The sequence below is a fragment of the Ursus arctos genome, unplaced genomic scaffold (genome assembly GCF_023065955.2).
Source record: "Ursus arctos isolate Adak ecotype North America unplaced genomic scaffold, UrsArc2.0 scaffold_12, whole genome shotgun sequence".
In the NCBI taxonomy this organism is placed as follows: Eukaryota; Metazoa; Chordata; class Mammalia; order Carnivora; family Ursidae; genus Ursus; species Ursus arctos.
This window is the reverse complement of record NW_026622786.1, coordinates 69,176,789-69,195,058: the sequence shown is the minus strand read 5'-3', so window position 1 is coordinate 69,195,058 and position 18,270 is coordinate 69,176,789. Positions and strand designations below refer to the sequence as shown.

General features: G+C 39.0%; 1 protein-coding gene across 7 annotated transcripts in view; it reads left to right on the top strand.

Moving 5' to 3' along the window:
* MAST2 (microtubule associated serine/threonine kinase 2) overlaps window positions 1-18,270 on the top strand; it is a 205,048-nt gene that overhangs the window by 130,096 nt on the left and 56,682 nt on the right. For all 7 annotated transcript variants that reach the window (XM_026498196.4, XM_026498195.4, XM_026498197.4 and 4 more), the window contains one exon: window positions 13,136-13,227. In XM_026498196.4, coding sequence (XP_026353981.2) covers window positions 13,136-13,227 — 92 coding nt within the window. The remainder of the gene's footprint in view (window positions 1-13,135; window positions 13,228-18,270) is intronic.

Sequence of the window (18,270 nt, the reverse complement as noted above, 5' to 3'; positions counted from 1 at the left end):
TTCTTTATGATGGCTGAGTAATATTCCATTGTGTATACATCTCTATCCATTCATCTATTTATGGACACTTGGGTTGCTTTCATATATTGGCTATTGTAAATAATGCTGCAATAAACTTAAGAGTGCGTATATCTTTCAAATTGGTGTTTTTGTATTTTCTGGGTAAACACTCAGTAGTGGAATTACGAGATCATATGGTAATTCTATTTTTGATTTTTCAAGGAACCTCCATACTGTTTTCCACAGTGGCTGCACCAGTTTGCATTCCCTCCAATAGTGCACAAGCGTTCCTTTTTCTCCACATCCTCACCAACACTTGTTTCTTGTGTTTTCAATTTTAGTCATTCTGACAAGTGTGAGGCAATATTGTAGTTCTGATTTGCATTTCCCTGATGATGAGTGATGTTGAACAACTTTTCATGTGTCTGTTGGCCATCTGTATGTCTTCTTTGGAGAAAGTCTGTATGTCTTCTGCCCATTTTTAAATTGGATATATGTGTGTTTTTGAGTTATATCAGTTCTCTATATATTTTGGATATTAGCCCCCTAGTGGATATATCGTTTACAAATAACTTCTCCCATTAAGTAGATTGTCTTTTAGTTTTGTTAATGGTTTCCTTTGTTGTGCAGAAGCGCTTTTTTTTTCTTTTAAATATTTTATTTATTTATCCGACGGAGATAGAGACAGCCAGCGAGAGAGGGAACACAAGCAGGGGGAGTGGGAGAGGAAGAAGCAGGCTCATAGCAGAGGAGCCTGATGTGGGGCTCGATCCCATAACGCCGGGATCACGCCCTGAGCCGAAGGCAGACGCCCAACCGCTGTGCCACCCAGGCGCCCCTGTGCAGAAGCTTTTTATATTGGTGTATCCCCTTAGGGTTTTTCTGGGGGAGGCTTTTGTTTCCTTTCCTCAGGTGACCTATCTAGAACAATGTTGCTACAGCTGATGTCAGAGAAATTAATGCCTGTGCTCTCTTCTAAGATTTTTATGGTTTCAGGTCTCACATTTAGGTCTTTAATCCATTTTGAGTTTATTTTTGTGTATGGTGTAAGAAAGTGGTCCGGTTTCTTCTTTTTATGTAGCTATTCAGTTTTCCCAACACCATTTGTTGAAGAGAGTTCTTCCTGTTGTATAATCTTGCCTCCTTTGTTGAAGACTAATTGACCTATATAATCATGGGTTTACTTCTGGGCTCTCTGTTGTGTTCCATGCCATGTGTCTATTTTTGTGCCAGTACCATACTATTAAGATGACAACAGCTTTGTATTATATCTTGAAATCTGGGATTGTGATACCTGCAGTTTTGTTCTTCTTTTTAGTGATTGCTTTGGCTATTCAGAGTCTTTTGTGGTTCCACACAAATTTTTGGATTATTTCTTCTAATTCTATGAAAAATGCTGTTGGTATTTTTTTTTGGATTTTATTTTATTTTTTAAAAAAACTTTTCTAAAGATATTTATTTATTTGAGAGAGAGAGAGAGTGCGTGCACGCGTGTGCTCGCGCACACGTGAGCATGAGGGGGGGCAAGGACAGAGGGAGAAACAGGGAGCTGAGCAGGAAGCCCAACCCAACACAGGGCTCGATCCCAAGGAGCCTGGGATGACCTGAACCGAAGGCAGACACTTAACCGACTGAGCCACCCAGATGCCCCTAAGATTTTTTTTTTTTTAAGTATTCTCCACACCCAACGTGGGTCTCTATCTCACAGCCCTGAGACCAATAGTCACGTGCTCTGAGACAGCCGGGTACCCCTGTTGGTATTTGGATAGGGATTGCATTAAATCTGTGGATTGCTTTGGATAGAGTGGACATTTTAACAATATTTTCTCCCAATCCATGAGAACGGAATATCTTTACATTTGTCTGTGTCATCTTCAATTTCTTTCATCAGTATTTTATGGTTTTTAGAATACAGGTCTTTCACCTCCTCTATTAAGTTTGTTCCTAGGGATTTTATTCTTTTTGGTACAATTGTAAATGGGATTATTTTCTTAATTTCTCTTTCTGCTACTTCATTATTGATGTATAGAAATGCAACACATTTCTGTATATTGATTTTTGTATTCGGAGACTTTACTGAATTCATTTATCCATTCTAGTGGTTTTTTGGTGGAGTCTTTCATGTTTTCTATATATAGTATCATGTCTTCCACAAATAGTGGAAGTTTTACTTCTTCCTTAGCAATTGGGGTGCCTTTTATTTCTTGTCTGATTGCTGTGGCTAGGACTTCCAGTACTATGTTGAGTAAAAGTGGTGAGAGTGGACATCCTTGTCTTGTACCTGAACTTAGGGGAAAAGCTGTCAGGTTTTTGCCCATTGAGTATGCTGTTTGCTGTAGGTCTCCATATATGGCCTTTATTATGTTGAAGTGTGTTTCCTCTAAACCTACTTTGTTGAAGGTTTTTTCATGAATGGAAATTGTACTGATAAAAATACTTTTTCTGCATTTATTGAAATGATCATATGGTTTTTGTCCTTTCTCTTATTGATGTGATATATGATATTGATTGATTGGCAAATATTCACTCATCCTTGTATCCCAGGAATAAAACCCACTTGATTGTGGTGGCTGGATTTTTTTTTTAATGTATTGTTGGATTTGATTAGCTAATATTTTGTTGAGGATTTTTGCATCTGTGTTCATCAGAGATGAGATACCTGGTTTTGGTATCTATAATGCTGACCTCATAGAATGAATTTGGAAGTCTAGCTTCTTAGTCTTCACAGGGACATTTTCATGGTTGTTACTCTGAAATAACATCTGAAAGTCCTTGACCTTAAATGATCCCAGATTCTTCTGTATTTTACTGATCACACTTAATGAACCAGAAGTGGTTTTTTCCTCATCTAAATTGTGAAGGGAAGTAGCTGCATGTTAGCCAATTACTGAGTTCTGAAGTTTCTCAGGGCAGCTGAACTTATGGGATTTGGAGATTGGAGAGGTGTAAGGGGTCTGCAACTATGCATCTTATTCCATACCCTGTATTGCTTCAGACTGGGAAGCAGACCTCCTAAATGAGTTTACAGCAGCTCCTTCGGGGAGTGGGGTAGAGGTCAGATTTGCATACCATCTAGTTGGTGGAAAGAAGAATTTTTGAAAGCTGGGATTTCTCTAAATAGGGCCACAGTTCGACAGTATCACAGAGATTGCACAGGGTGCTTTAGTCGTTTCTTCCACTATCCACTGAGATGACTATGGTGAAGCATATAGGAAAATGAAATGCCAGGTCTTCCTCCAAGTGACCAAGTGACTGGGTTGGTATTGAACTGCAGTCTGGTTTAACCCAGTTCTTGCAATAAGCAGCAGAGCATCAGCTCAGAGGGCTTCTAGGTTTCCTCCCATCAGCTGAGAGTTAGTGTGGCTGACTCTGTACACATCCAGTACTTTCATCTTACTGGGATGAAGGCATTAAGACCTGTTCTTTATCTTCTAGGATCCTGGGGAAATGGCCAGAGCCTGTTGAAATGGAAAAATTAGCCAGTTCTTGTTTCGGATCCCAGCTGAGTCATGGCATCTGTACTAGAGTGTCTGACCTTTTTTTCCCCTGGCAGCTGTTGCAGATTTGCCAATTGAGATTATGTGTACCTTCATAAAAAGGCATGTGGCCTGGAAATATGATCTTTAGTGTTTTGGATTTTGTTTTAAATTTTAAATAAGATCATGGCAAATGAAATTAGAATCAATTATCTGTCCCTGCAGTGTCAAGAGATCTTCATTTTCATACACAAGGAGTTTAGACATAATGGTTTGTATACCTTACCCATGCGAGGTATACAAGTATCCTCTCTTATTTTAATCCTTATAACAAATCTAATCATCCATTCATTCATTTAACAAATATTTTTTGAGAGCCTGGCATGTGCCAGGCAGTGTTCTAGGAATTGAGGAATACAGCAGTAAGCAAAGCATGCACAAGCTTCTGACCTCATGGAGCTTAGAGTCTAATGTAAAGAGAGATAACAAACAACATGAAATTGCAAAATATATAGTATGTTAGATAGTAATAAGTTCTCTTGAGAAAAATACATTGGGAAAGGGAGAGAGAGAGTTTGGGAAGGGAGTTACATTTTAAATAGAATAATTTCAGTCTTCATTGAGAAGACTGCACTTGAGCAAAAACCTCAAGGAGGTGCCAGAGCAAACCACGAGGCTATCTGGGGAAACAGAGGCAAAGGAAATACCATTTGTAAAGGCCCTGAGGCAGTGGCATGCTTGGCCTACTCTAAGAAGAGGCCCATGTGTCTGGAGTAGAGTAAGAGGGAAAGAGGATATGGAGATCTAGACCACATAAAGCCTTGTAGGCCGCTTGACTTCTTACAATTTTTAAAATTGACTTTTACTCTCAGTGAGACAGGGAGAATTTTAAGCAGAAGAGTGACTTTGATACTACTTACATTAAAAAAAGTTTTTTTTTTCAGTTTCCTTGAAGTATTATTGAAGCATAATACATTGTACATGTTTAAAGCATACAATTTGATGGGTTTTGGTATATGTATACATCTGTGAAACCATTACGACAGTCAAGGTAAACATATCTGTAAGTCCCCCAAATTTCCTCATGCCTCTTTATAATCCCTCTCCTGCCTCTGGTCAGGCAACCACTAATCTGTCACTGTAGGTTAGTTAGCATTTTCTTAAATTTAATAAAAACGGAATCATTCAGTATGTACTCTTTTATGTCTGGCTTCTTCTTGCTTTCCGTATAATTATTTTGTGATTCATCCGTTGTGTGACTTAGTAGTTCATTCCTTTTTATTACTGAATAGTCATCCACTGTATGGATATATTATGATTTACTGTTCATGTCAGAGGATATTTGAGGTGGCTTCTAGTTTTTGGCTGTCACAAATAATAAATGCCATATAGTTTGGCCCTGCTATTTTGTTCAATCTGACAGTCTCTACTATAATTCAAATATGTATTTAGAACATTTATATTTTATGTGATTATTGGTGTAATTGGCTTAAATCTATTATCTTACTATTTGTTTTCTGTTTTGCCCAACTGTACTTGTTTTTCCTTCTTTTTTTTGCCTTTTTTTGGATTGAGTGTATTTTATGGTGCCATTTTATTTCCTTTGTTGGCTTATTAACTATACCTTTTTTTTAGTAGTTGCATTAGTATTTATAGTATAAAATTTTAACTCGTTTTACCTGCAAGTAAATTGTATCACTTCACATTTAATGTAACAGCCTCACAGTGGTGCACTTCCATTCTTCCCTCCGAGCCTTTGTGCTGTGGCTGTCCCACATTTTATATCTACATATGCTTGTAAAGCCCACAGTAAATTATTATATTTCCTTTAAAACTCAATTATCCTTTAAAGTGATTTTAAAAATAAAAACAAGATTTATATTCGCCCACATACTCACCATTTCTGGTGCTTTTCTTTCCTTTGTGTAGATTCAGATTTCTATCTGGTATCACGTCCTTGTGCTGGAAGGCCTTAATGCAGGTCTGTTGGTAATGAATTATTTCAGCTTTTGTATGTGTGAAAAAGTCATTATTTTGACTATCTTTTTGAGAGATATTTTACTTGGTATTGATTTTGAGGTTCAATATTTTAAGATGTGTCTTTACTATCTTCTGGCTTGCATCTTTTTCCAACGAGAAGTCTGTTGTCATTGTTATCTTTGTTCTTCTGTGTGTTATATAATTTTTCTGTGTGGTGCTATTAAGATTTTATCACTGGTTCTAAGTAATTTGATTATAATATACTTGGTCTATTTTTCATGTTTCTTGTGCTTGGGGTTCATTGAGTTTCTTGGATCTGTGAGTTTATAGTTACCATCAAATTTGGAAATTATTCAGCAATTATTTCTTCAAATATTTTTTTGGTCTCTCCCTTCCTTTCAGGGACTCTAATTACATGTCTAGGCTGCTTGAAGTTGTTCCACTGCTCACTGTTGCTCTTTCCATTTTTAAAAATGTGCTTTTCTCTGTTTCATTTTGCATAGCTTCTCTTGCCATGTCTGGGTTCACTGATCTTCTGCAGTGCCTCTTCTCTCTTAATGTCATCCAGTTTAATTTTCATCTGAGACCCTTATTCTCTAGAGGTTCTGTTTGTGTTTTTAAATATCAGAAATATTCATAAATCTCTCCTTCACATGCTGATATTTTTCTATAGCTTATTGAAAATATGGAATATAGTTATAATAACAGTTTTAATATTCTATTAATTCTATCATCTGTATCATTTCTGCATCTATTGATTTCACTCCTCATTATGGGTCATATTTTCCTGCTTTTTTCCATACCTAGTAATTTTTTATTACTTACAAAACAGTGTGAATTTGACCTTATTGTATGCTGAATATTTTTTATTCCTTTTTTATTTAAATTCCAGTTAGTTAACATACAGTGTAATATTAGTTTTAGGTGTAGGATTTAATGATTCAACCCTTCCACACACCTGGTACTCATCACAACACACGCTCTCCTTAATCCCCATCACTTATTTAACCCGTCCCCCCATCCACCCCCACTCTGGTAACCATCAGTTTGTACTCTATAGTTAGAGTCTGTTTCTTGGTTTTCCTCCCTTCCCCCCCCCCCCATGTTCGTTTGCTTTGTTTCTAAATCCCACATATGAGTGAAATCATGTGGTATTTGTCCTTCTCTCACTGACTTTGCTTAGCATAATACTCTTTAGCTCTGTCCACATTGTCACAAATGGCAAGATTTCATTCATTTTTAAGGCTGAGTAATACTGCGTTGTGTATATACACCACCTCTTCTTTATCCATTCATCAGTCAGTGGACATTTGGGCTCTTTCCATAATTTGGCTATTGTTGACGATGCTGCTGTAAACATCAGGGTGCATATATCTCTTTGAATTAGTGTTTTTGTACCCTTTGGGTAAATACCTAACAGTGCAATTGCTGGATCACAGGGTAGTTCTATTTGTAACTTCTTGAGGAAACTCCGTACTGTTTTCCAGAGGGGCTGCACCAGTTAGCATGCAACAACAAACAGTGTAAGAGAGTTCCCCTGTCTTTGCATCCTCACCAACACCTGTTGTTTGTTGTGTTGTTGATTTTAGCCATTCTGACAGGTGTGAGATGGTATCTCAGTGTGGTTTTGATTTGTATTTCCCTGATGATGAGTGATGTTGAACATCTTTTCATGTGTCTATTGGGCATCTGTATGTCTTTTTTTTTTTTTTTTGAAAAATGTCTATTCCTGTCCTCTGCCTATTTTTAAACTGGATTATTTGTTTTTGGGGTGTTGAGTTTTATAATTTCTTTGTATATTTTGGATATTAACCCTTTATCAGATATATCATTTTTATTCCTTTCAATATTTTTGAGCCTTGTTCTGGGATACAGTTAAGTTACTTAGAAATAGTTTGATCTTTTCAGGATTGCTTTTAAGCTTTGTTAGGTAGGACCAGAGTAGCATTTGGGACTAATATTTTTCTTGCTGCTGTCCTACGAATAACCAGATTTTCCCCTTCTGGCTGGCGGGAGCACAAACTATTCCTGACCCTATGGGTACACTGAAGAATTTTCACCTCCTTTTCTTAGGTAGTTTTCTCAACTCAGGGAGACTGCCAAGCTCTGTGCAGGTCCCCTCCTCCCTGCACTGTTGCTGGGAATTCTTTTCAGATAATAAGCTCGGGTAATTAGAGGACTCACGGTGTTTGTTCCCCTTTACTTAGCGATCACTGTCCTGAATTACTACTTGTCCAAGGTCTGAAAATTGTTTGTTTGTTTCTTTCTTTTTGTCTAGCTTATTGTATAAGGTAAGAGGGTAAATATGTTATTTGTTACTCTATCATGATTGGAAGTAGAAGTCTTTTCTGAATTATATTTTAAAGGCTTTTTTGTTGCAACAGATTCCAGGGGAACGAAAGTGGAAGCAGGAATACCAATGAGGAAGCTAGTTTACTTAATTCGGATTAGAGGTGATGGTGGTTTGATCCGAGGTGGTAGTGGTGAAAGAAGTGAGAAATGATCAGATTTGGATATATGTTGATGTTAAGGCCAACCAAATTTATGATGGATTGATATATAAAAGAAAGAGAGGAGTCCATAATGACACATAAGGTTTATATTATCTTCATTTTGTAATTGAGAACACGAGAACATGAGAATTTATGAGACTTGTTCAGGGTCAAACAGCCAGTTTCAAACTCTGATCTTCTAATTGCAAAGCCCTGTCTCTTTCTACTGTACCACAGTGATGGTAAGACTGAGTAGGACAAGCTACAAGTGCTAAAAGAGTGCAAAGAAAAGAGACATTTTCCTGCTTGGAAGAATAAAGGAGCATTCACACAAATCTTCATTTGAGCTCATGCTTTCTAAAAATTTGGTATAATTGGGTAAATCCAGGAGGGAGGGTGTTAATTATTGAGGGAATAGGGTGACCTGAAGTATAGAAGTCTCGGACGTATTTTTTGACTCAGGATTAACCTTGATCTGGGTAAACTCTCTGAGGGTCAATATAGTTTCGTATGTATGTTTTATAAAATTTCTCATGTTCAAAACTGAAGGGCCTAGAGTTTATTTTCTTGACAATATTTGCATCTTATTTGCCCTTAGAACAAGGGACTGAATAAACATAGGTATGTTACTTTTTAAGAAAACCCAAAAGACAAAATCTTACCTGAGATCCTTAACTTAAAAAAAAATCTTTGGGGCGCCTGGGTAGCGCAGTCGTTAAAGCGTCTGCCTTCGGCTCAGGGCGTGATCCTGGCGTGCCGGGATCGAGTCCCACATCAGGCTCCTCTGCTATGAGCCTGCTTCTTCCTCTCCCACTCCCCCTGCTGTGTTCCCTCTCTCGCTGGCTGTCTCTCTCTGTCAAATAAATAAATAAAATCTTTAAAAAAAAAAAAAATCTTTATAGTAGGGTGAATTTGAATGGCCATGGTAGGGAGTTTGAGTTATATTCCAGATGTGATGGGAAGCCATTGGAGTTGTTTTTTTTTTTTTTTTTAAGATTTATTTATTTATTTTAGAGAGAGAGAGAGCGCACATGCGAGCAGGCGAGGGGCAGAGGGAGAGGAGAGAGAATCTCCTGCAGACTCCCTGCTCAGTATGGAGTCTGACGCAGGGCTTGATCCCAGGACCCTGAGATCATGACCTGAGCCGAAATCAAGAGTCAGGCATTTAACTGCCTGAGCCACCCAGGTGCTCTGCCATTGGAGTTTTTAAAAAGGGAATTCACATGATTTCATCTATGGTTTTATTTTTTTATTTATTATTATTATTTTTAAAGATTTTATTTATTTATTCATTCGACAGAGATAGAGACAGCCAGCGAGAGAGAGAACACAAGCAGGGGGAGTGGGAGAGGAAGAAGCAGGCTCATAGCAGAGGAGCCTGATGTGGGGCTCGATCCCACAACACTAGGATCACGCCCTGAGCCGAAGGCAGACACTTAACCGCTGTGCCACCCAGGCGCCCCTCATCTATGGTTTTAAAAATATTACTGTGGCCGATAGGTGAAGAATAGACAGGTAGGAGCAGGGGGGTGGGCAGGAAGAACTAAAGTGGAAGGAAGAGCCTTCAGAAATCTTTTGTAGACTTGAATTGGAGTAGTTGTAGTATCAGAGGTAATGAGAATGGCTTGCACTCAGGATATATTTTTAAGGTATAATTCCACAGAACTTGCTGGTTGTTTCGGATGTGGGTGTGAAGAAAAAAAAAATGAACAATGATTCATAGGTTTTTGCCTGAGGACCTGGATGAATGGTGGTGAGATAGTACAACTTAGGGAGGAGTAGCAGATTTTAGAGGGAAATTCAAGAGCTCTGTTTTGGAAATGTTAGTTTGAGATGCCTTTTAAGACATCCAGTTGGAGCTGTCAAGTAGGCACTTGAATACATGAGTCTTACACTCACAGGAGAGGGCACAGTGTTAGCAATAAAATGCTGGGTATCGTCAACATCAGAGATTTAAAACTATGAAACTGGAGGGGCTCCTGGGTGGCCCAGTCAGTTAAGCATCTGACTCTTGATTTCGGCTCAGGTCATAATCTCAGGGTCGTGAGATCAAGCCCCGCATTGGGCTCCATGCTGGGCATGGAGCCTGCTTAAGATTCTCTCTTCTTTCTCCCTTGCCCTTTTCCCCCAAATCCCTGCTTGTGCTCTCTCTCTCTAAAACCATGAAACTGGAGGGAAAAAGTCATTTGGGGAGTGAGTGTAGGGAGAGAAAAAAGATATTTCAGATCTGAGCCCCAGAGTACTAAATGATTTAGTGGTCAGGAAGAGAAGGAACTAGCAAATGAGAATAAAAGATGAGGAGCTAGTGAGATAGGAAGAAGACCAGGAAATCATCATGTTCTAGAAACTAAACAAAGAAAAGTGTCTCAGGAAGAGTTACACAGATATTAGATTGAACAAAAGAAGCCAAACACACAAAAAAACACATAGTGTACAATTCTACTTATAGGAAATCCAGTAAAACAAAAATAATACCATATGATAGAAGAAAGTGATTGGGGGGCGCCTGGGTGGCACAGTGGTTAAGCCGTCTGCCTTTGGCTCGGGGCGTGATCCCGGCGTTATGGGATCGAGCCCCACATCAGACTCCTCCGCTATGAGCCTGCTTCTTCCTCTCCCACTCCCCCTGCTTGTGTTCCCTCTCTCGCTGGCTGTCTCTATCTCTGTCAAATAAATAAATAAAATCTTAAAAAAAAAAAAAAAAGTGGTTGGGAGACAAGGGGTTGACTGGAAAGGGACACATGGGAAATTTCTGGGGTAATAGAATTATTCTGTCTTTTGTTTTGGATATTGTTATATGGATGTATATAATTATCTCATTGAACAGAACACTTAAGATCTGTATATTTCATTGATTATAAATTATATCCCAATTAAAAAAAATTTTTTAAAAGAGGGAGTTAAAACTGTAAATGATGTTGAAAGGTTACATAAGATGAGGATCAAAGTCATTGGTGATTTTGACAGCAGTGGTTTCAGTGGCAGGATGGAGATGACTGTCTAGCGTGGGCTGAAGAGAGAATAGGAAGTGAAGGTGTGAAGATGACAAGTACAGAACCCCCATGTGGAATCTTTCCTAAAGATGGGAGCAAAGAACTGCACAAGTCAGGGAGGTCTAGGAAAGATTTTGTTTTTATTTTTGTAAGATGGAAGAAATGACAACATGTTTTTATGATGATGAGAATGATCTGGTAGGAAGTAGAAATTCATGGCACAGGAGAGGGAGAACAGGGTAGGTGCAGACTTCTTAAAGAGGAGTTGCCTTTGATAGGAGCATGGTCTTTCCTTCTGTTGTAGATAGGAAACTAGAGTATATGGATACAAATTTAGGCTAATAGACTTGTATAGCAGAATATGAAGTATTTTTGTGTTGTTTCTTTTTACTCCCAGTTGAATAAAAAGCGAAGTCAGCAGATGAGGGTGAGGTTTGGGGAAGGAGTGCTGGAGGTTTGGAGAGAAGATGCGAATTAGTTGTCTCGGAGAGAGAGTGGGCACGCATTGCCTAGGTAACTGTAGTATGGTTAAGGAGACCCACTTGAGAGTTATCATCGTAAATATAAAGAGACACTGGCCAGCATGATTTGGGGTTTTTCTTTAGTCCCCTTCAGCTGCCTGAGTACAATTGTAAAATCGATGGAAAGCTGGGTTTAAAATGGTTGGGATTTCACCAGGACTGTGGTGTCATGTGTGTGTATTGGGAGGGGAGTTAAGCAAGGTTTCTGCTGGAACTAGAATTTAAAGTGAATGTTGAACAAAGAAGTTGAGAATATATGGAGTTTGCTGACGACAGAATGAGTTCATGGAGGCACAATGTAAGGTTTTTTTGTTGGAAGATCAGAGAACAGAGGGAGACTGTCAGATTAGCGAAAGAGAAGCTTGGACATACGATGGTGACTGAGGTAATAAAGGCTGTGAGACACGATTAGATTCGTCCTGATGGTTTCTTAGGGAAAAGTTCTTATTATTTCTTATCATAATCTCGTTTTTGAGATTGATCTCAGTCCTTCCGGTGGTTTCTTGTCACATTTCCAGTAGTTCTTTATGACAGTCTACCAGCCCTACCGAGTCTGGCTGTGACCTACCCCCAGAGCCTTTATAACCTACTCCTTTTCCTACCATTCTCCCCTCCTGTCATCCACTTTACTATTTCTTGAACATTCCACCTCCTCTCACCACCCCTCTCTATCTTTTTAGCGGTACTCCAGTTTGAGGACAGATGCTTTTTCTTGTTTCCTGTCACTTCCCTAGCATCTAGAACACTATCTGGTGTCAAATAGGTGTTTGGTAAATTCTTGTTTGGATGAATATAAATAGCAAGCTTCCCTGATGCCTTTCAAAGAAATTTATATACATTTTCACTAGCAGGTATAGCATGAAATAGCTTTTCTTTTTTTAAAGATTTTATTTATTTATTTGACAGAGAGAGAGAGACAGCCAGCGAGAGAGGGAACACAAGCAGGGGGAGTGGGAGAGGGAGAAGCAGGCTCCCAGTGGATGAGCCTGATGTGGGGCTCGATCCCAGGGCTCTAGGATCACGCCCTGAGCCGAAGGCAGACGCTTAACGACTGAGCCACCCAGGCGCCCCTGAAATAGCTTTTCATCATGATTTGGTTTTCTCCAACCACAAGAAAAAGCCTCAGACATTAACATGTTATAGGAAGACAGTTTTTAGAAAGAACCCAGGCCTGTTCTGAAATTTATGATGAAATGAAAGTATCACTTAATTCTTGATTAAGCAATTTTTAAAAAATAAATTTCATGGGTTAAGTTAATGGTTTCATTTTTATGGCAAGAACATTAATTTTTATGAGATATGAGAATATGACTTGTGTTTTTTGTTTTCTATAGCAATTTTACTATGACCATTCTTCTTTAGATACCATTAAATTATGATTGTTACCTTTAGAGGAGCTCTTTGAGTTTCCTTGGGAAGCAAACCTAAAAATTAGAAAAGTGCAGTGGCAATACAAGATAAAAGTCAAGACAGTGACAAAAGTTATTATAAGGCGGAGCAGTATGAATTACGAAATCTTTCTGGGGCAGACAGGATTTGCTGATCCAGTTCAATTTAAAGTAGTATACTGCTCAGCCCATGGAATGTTGTCACTCTTGTTCCTCAGTAGCCATTTAAGTTCTCTGAGCCCATGGTGGGCCCTGTTATAACTGACATTTCTGTTTTCCTTGCAGTTGTCGAACAGGTAACCGCAAGAGTTTGATCGTGACCTCTAGCACTTCACCTACACTACCACGGCCACACTCACCACTCCATGGCCACACAGGTGAGTGCTTGAAGGTTAAGAAAGGGGGATGAAAGATTGGCCAGTGACACCTAATTTCTTTCCTACTTTTCACTTTGTGTGGCTCAGCATATTACATTGTTACTTCACTTGGTGGACTGAGGCATACAGAGTTCATGAGCATGCTTTCTATGGGAGAATGTGTTTAGTCTGTTTTTGACACTTAGTTGTTTCTTGCCTCAACCTGCCAACATTCCTTGTGGTCTCATATATATTTTGGGGGCAGGTATGTATCCTGGGTCCATGGCCTCTGTTCTGGTATATTGAGAGCATGTTATGGCTCCAGTCATCTGGGACCATGTGAAAAGAGCTTTAGTAAATGTTGTGCTACTATGCCCAAGGGGCAATCCTTACAAAGATGGTTTTCTGCCTCACGGGACTCCTGATAAGTTTCTCTGTTAGAATAGGAGTCAACAAAAGTGAAAGGAATATTTGTTTTATGTTGGTATTGATTTCACATGTTGGAATTGAACCAAATGATCTCTTATATTCAGACTCTGCTCCATCTGGAATATGGGCTCCTCTAGACAGTGTAAGGACTGATTTACTTGCCTCTGACTGGGGAATATAGAAAAATTATGAAGCGGAAGACCTCATTTGAGTTAGCCGTATATTTTAGTCTAGACATGTATTTTTGCATCCCAGGGAAGCCAGAGAGGGGCCTTAGCTTTGCACCGTTACACTGTTCATTGCTACATTATTTACAGTGGGAGTTCCAGACCTAGTTGTAATGGAAACGGAACAGGCTTGGAACCGTAGGAAGCCGGTGAGAGCTTACTGAGTGGGTTTGGTAAGCCATGGGCCTTGTCTGTCTTTGGGCAATAAAGCAGTACCAGAGCAATGAAACCGCTCATCATCAAGCCAGATAAGGCAGGTCTATTTCACTTGGGTTTGTCTCCTTACTCAGAGTTCACTGTGTCTTTGGAGGGAGAAAATGAGGGTGCATGTGGAATAGTTGTCTAAGCACCCTGAGAGTCTTGTGATTCTGAAATTGATCTTTGTCCTCGGGAGAAGGTTCTCACTTTACTGGGCTCATATCCAGCTATTCATTGTGCTCATGGCCCTTTTCCAGAAATCAATAAAACTCTTAAACACTAACTCTCACATTAGAAGACACCAGCAAGAGTGCAAAGGGACCCAGGGAATGGGAGACTTACTGAGACTGTAAAGCAAAGCTCTCATTGTGTTTAGGTACATTCCTCCTCAAACTGACTGGGTTATGTGCATTCTACTGTGGAACTTTGTAAAAACAGCATATATCTGACCTGGCCTTTTCATCCTCTAGAAATAAATTTAGCATCTCTCTAGACCTTATACATTATTTCACAACTATAATATGAGTACTAGACATCAATTCCTACTGGCTGTTCCTGTCTGAGATGATTTTCTCTCGATTTAGATTCCCAGCAGTGAGAGTTCAGTAGGACTAAATCCTCCCTATTCAGGTGACTTTGATTGAGAACATCATCTGGTCTTTTCAGCCTGCCTAGGGCTGTGAACTCTAGCTTTGAGTTAATATGTATAACATACTTCCTACTCCATAAATGTTACCTGTCATCATCATCATCTCTCCCCAGATCACTGCAGAAAATCCAGGTGGGCCTCAGACCCAGGGAAGAAGGATTAACTCTAAAGCCCAATTCATGGCTAGATGTTGAGAAAGGCAGCACAGATTGTTCCATGCAGAGCAAACTTCCCATTAGATTATATCCTCAGGTCTTATACATCCTGATCTGTTGAGTAATACGAAGCCTGTTGATTTGAAAGTAGGTCATTTATTCCATACAGTTCATTCCATTATTAAATATTTAACTATACGTAAGTAGATTACAACTACAGTAAGATCAGTTTAGTAGGTACTTAGTCATTCTGGAAATAGAACCTTTCTAGTTTGTTGTTTTTTGCTTTTGTTTTTTTAAATTTATCAACTTTGTTTTTTAGAGCAGTTTTTAAGTTCACAGCAAAATTGAGCAGAAAGTACAGCGAGTTCCCCCATACCCCAGCCCACACATGGATAACCTCCCCACCATCAGTATCCTGCCCCGGAGTGGTACATTTGTTAAAGTCGATTAACTTGCATTGGCACATCCTTATCGCTCAAAGACCATAGGTTATATTAGGGTTCGCTCTTGGTGTTGTGCATCCTGTGGGTTTTGACAAAGGTACGGTGACATGTATCTATCATTGTAGTATCACACAGAATAATTTCACTGCCCTAAAAACCCCCTGTGCCACATCTGCCTTTTCATCCCTTCCTGCCTCCAACCCTTGGCACCCACTAATCTTTTCACTGTCTCCATAGTTTTGCCTTTCCCAGAATTTCATATAGTTGGAATCATACTGTGTGTGGCCTTTTCAGATTGGCTTATTTCACTTAGTATTTGTACTTAAGATTCCTTCATGTCTTACCATGGCTTGATAGCTCATTTCATTTTAGCACTGAGTAATAATATTCCATTGTCCGATGTACCACAGTTTATAAATCCAGTCACCTACGGAAGGGTATCTTGGTGACTTCCAAATTTGGCAGTTATGAATAAAGCTGTTATAAATATCTCTGTGCAGATTTTTTGTAGACGTAAGTTTTCAGTTCATTTGGATAAATACTGAAGAGCTTGATTGCTGGATCATATGGTTAAGGGTATATTTAGTTGTAAGAAACTGACAAACTATCTTCCAAAGTGTCTGTACCATTTTGCATTCCCACCAGCATTGAATGAGAGTTCCTATTGCTCCACATTCTCTTCAGCATATGGTGTTATCAGTGTTTTGGAATTTAGCTATTCTAATAGGTTTGTAGTGGTATTTCACTATTGTTTCAGTTTTCATATTCCTAATGGCATATGATGTTGAACATCTTTTTTTTTTTTTTAAGATTTTATTTATTTATTTGACAGAGAGAGACAGGCAGCAAGAGAGGGAACACAAGCAGGGGGAGTGGGAGAGGGAGAAGCAGGCTCCCAGCTGAGGAGCCTGATGTGGGGCTCGATCCCAGGACCCTGGGATCACACCCTGAGCTGAAGGCAGATGCTTAACGACTGAGCCACCCAGGCGCCCCTGAACATCTTTTCATATGTTTACTTGTCATCTTTTTTGGTGAGGTGTCTGTTCACATCTTTTGCCTGTTTTTTAATCAGGTTGTTTGTTTTCTTATCTCAAGTTTTTAGTGTTCTTTATATATTTTGGATAACAGTCTTTTGTCAGATGGCTTTTGCAGATATGTTTTCCTAGTCTTCAGCTTGTTTCTTCATTCTCTTTTGCATAGCAGAAGTTTTAAATTTTAATGAAAACCAACTTAATTATTTCTTTCATGGATCATGCCTTGGTAGTGTGTCTGTCTATTTATTTATTTATGAGAGAGTGTGTGCACACACAGGAGAGGGGGGACAGAGGGAGAGAGAGAGAGAAAATCTTAAGCAGGCTCCATGTCCAGTGCAGATCCTGACGCGGGGCTCAGTCTCATGACCCTGAGATCATGACCGGAGCCAAAATCAAGAGTTGGACGCTTAACCAGCTGAGCCACCCAGGCACCCCGGGTGTTGTGTCTAAAATGTCATTGCCAGGGTGCCTGAGTGGCTCAGTTAGTTAAGTGTCTGCCTTTGGCTCAGGTCATGATCCCAGGGCCTGGGATTGAGCCCTGTGTCGGGCTCCCTGCTCAGCAGGGAGTCTGCTTCTCCCTCTGCCTCTCCCCCTGCTCATCCTCACACACTCTCTCTCAAAAATAAATAAATAATCTTTTAAAGAAATAAATAAAATGTCATTGTCATACCCAGGGTCATCAAGTTTTTCTCCAGTGTTACTTTCTAAGAGGTTTATAGTTTTGCGTTTTATGTTTACGTCTGCGATCCAATTTGAGGTAAATTTTATGAAGGTCTGTAGATTCATTTTTTTTGCATGTGGATGTCCAGTTGTTCCAGCGCTATTTGTTGAAAAGACTGGTTTTTTTTGGTTTGTTTTGTTGCTTTTGCTCCTTTGTCAAAGATCAGTTGACTGTATTTATTCGGGTCTGTTTCTACCTGTTTGTTCTGTCTCTATTCTGTCCTATTAATTTGTCTTTTCTTTATCTATTACCATACAATCTTGATTACCATAGCTTTATAATAAGTCTTTAAGTTGGGTAGCATTAGTTCTCCAACTTTGTTCTTTTTCTTCAATATTAAGTTGGTTATTTTGGGTCTTCTGTTTCTTCATATAAACTTTAGAATCAGTTTGTCAGCATCCACAAAATAATTTGCTGGGGTTTTGGTTGGGGTTGTGTTGAATCCATAGATCAAGTTAGGAGGAACTGACATCTTGACATCTTGACAATTTCGAGTACCCCTGTCTATAACCATGGAATTTCTCTCCATTTGTGTAGTTCTCTGATATCTTTCATCAGAGTTTTGTAGTTTTCCTCATTTAGATCTTATACATATTTTTGTTAGATGTGTAACTAAGTATTTCATTTTTGGAGAGTGGTAATGTGAATGGTAACGTGTTTTTAATTTCAAATTCTGCATTGATAGCATATAGTTAAGTGTTCACTTTTGTACATTAACCTTGTATTCTGCAATTTTGCTATGATAGATTTTTAGTTCTAGGAGGTTTTTTGTTGATTTTTTTCACATTTTCTGCATAGTATAGGCTATCATGTCATCTGTGAACAAAGACAGTTTTATTTCTCCTTTCTCAATCTGTATACCTTTTACTTCCTAGTCTTATTGCATTAGCTGGGATTTCCATTACAATGTTGAAAAGCAGTGATGAGAAGGTACCACTTGGTGGGAAAGCTTCAAGATTCTCACCATTAAGTATGATGTGAGCTGTAAGTTTTTTTGTAAATGTTCTTTATCAAGTGGAGGAACTCTCCTTCTATTCCTAATTTGCTGAGAGTTTTTTAAACCATGAATGGGTTTTGGATTTTGTCAAAAGCTTTTTCTGCATCTGTTGACATGATCATTTGATTTTGTTTCCTTAGCTTGTTGATTTGATGGTTACATTAATTGATTTTCAAATGTTGAACCAGCCTTGCATACCTGGGATAAA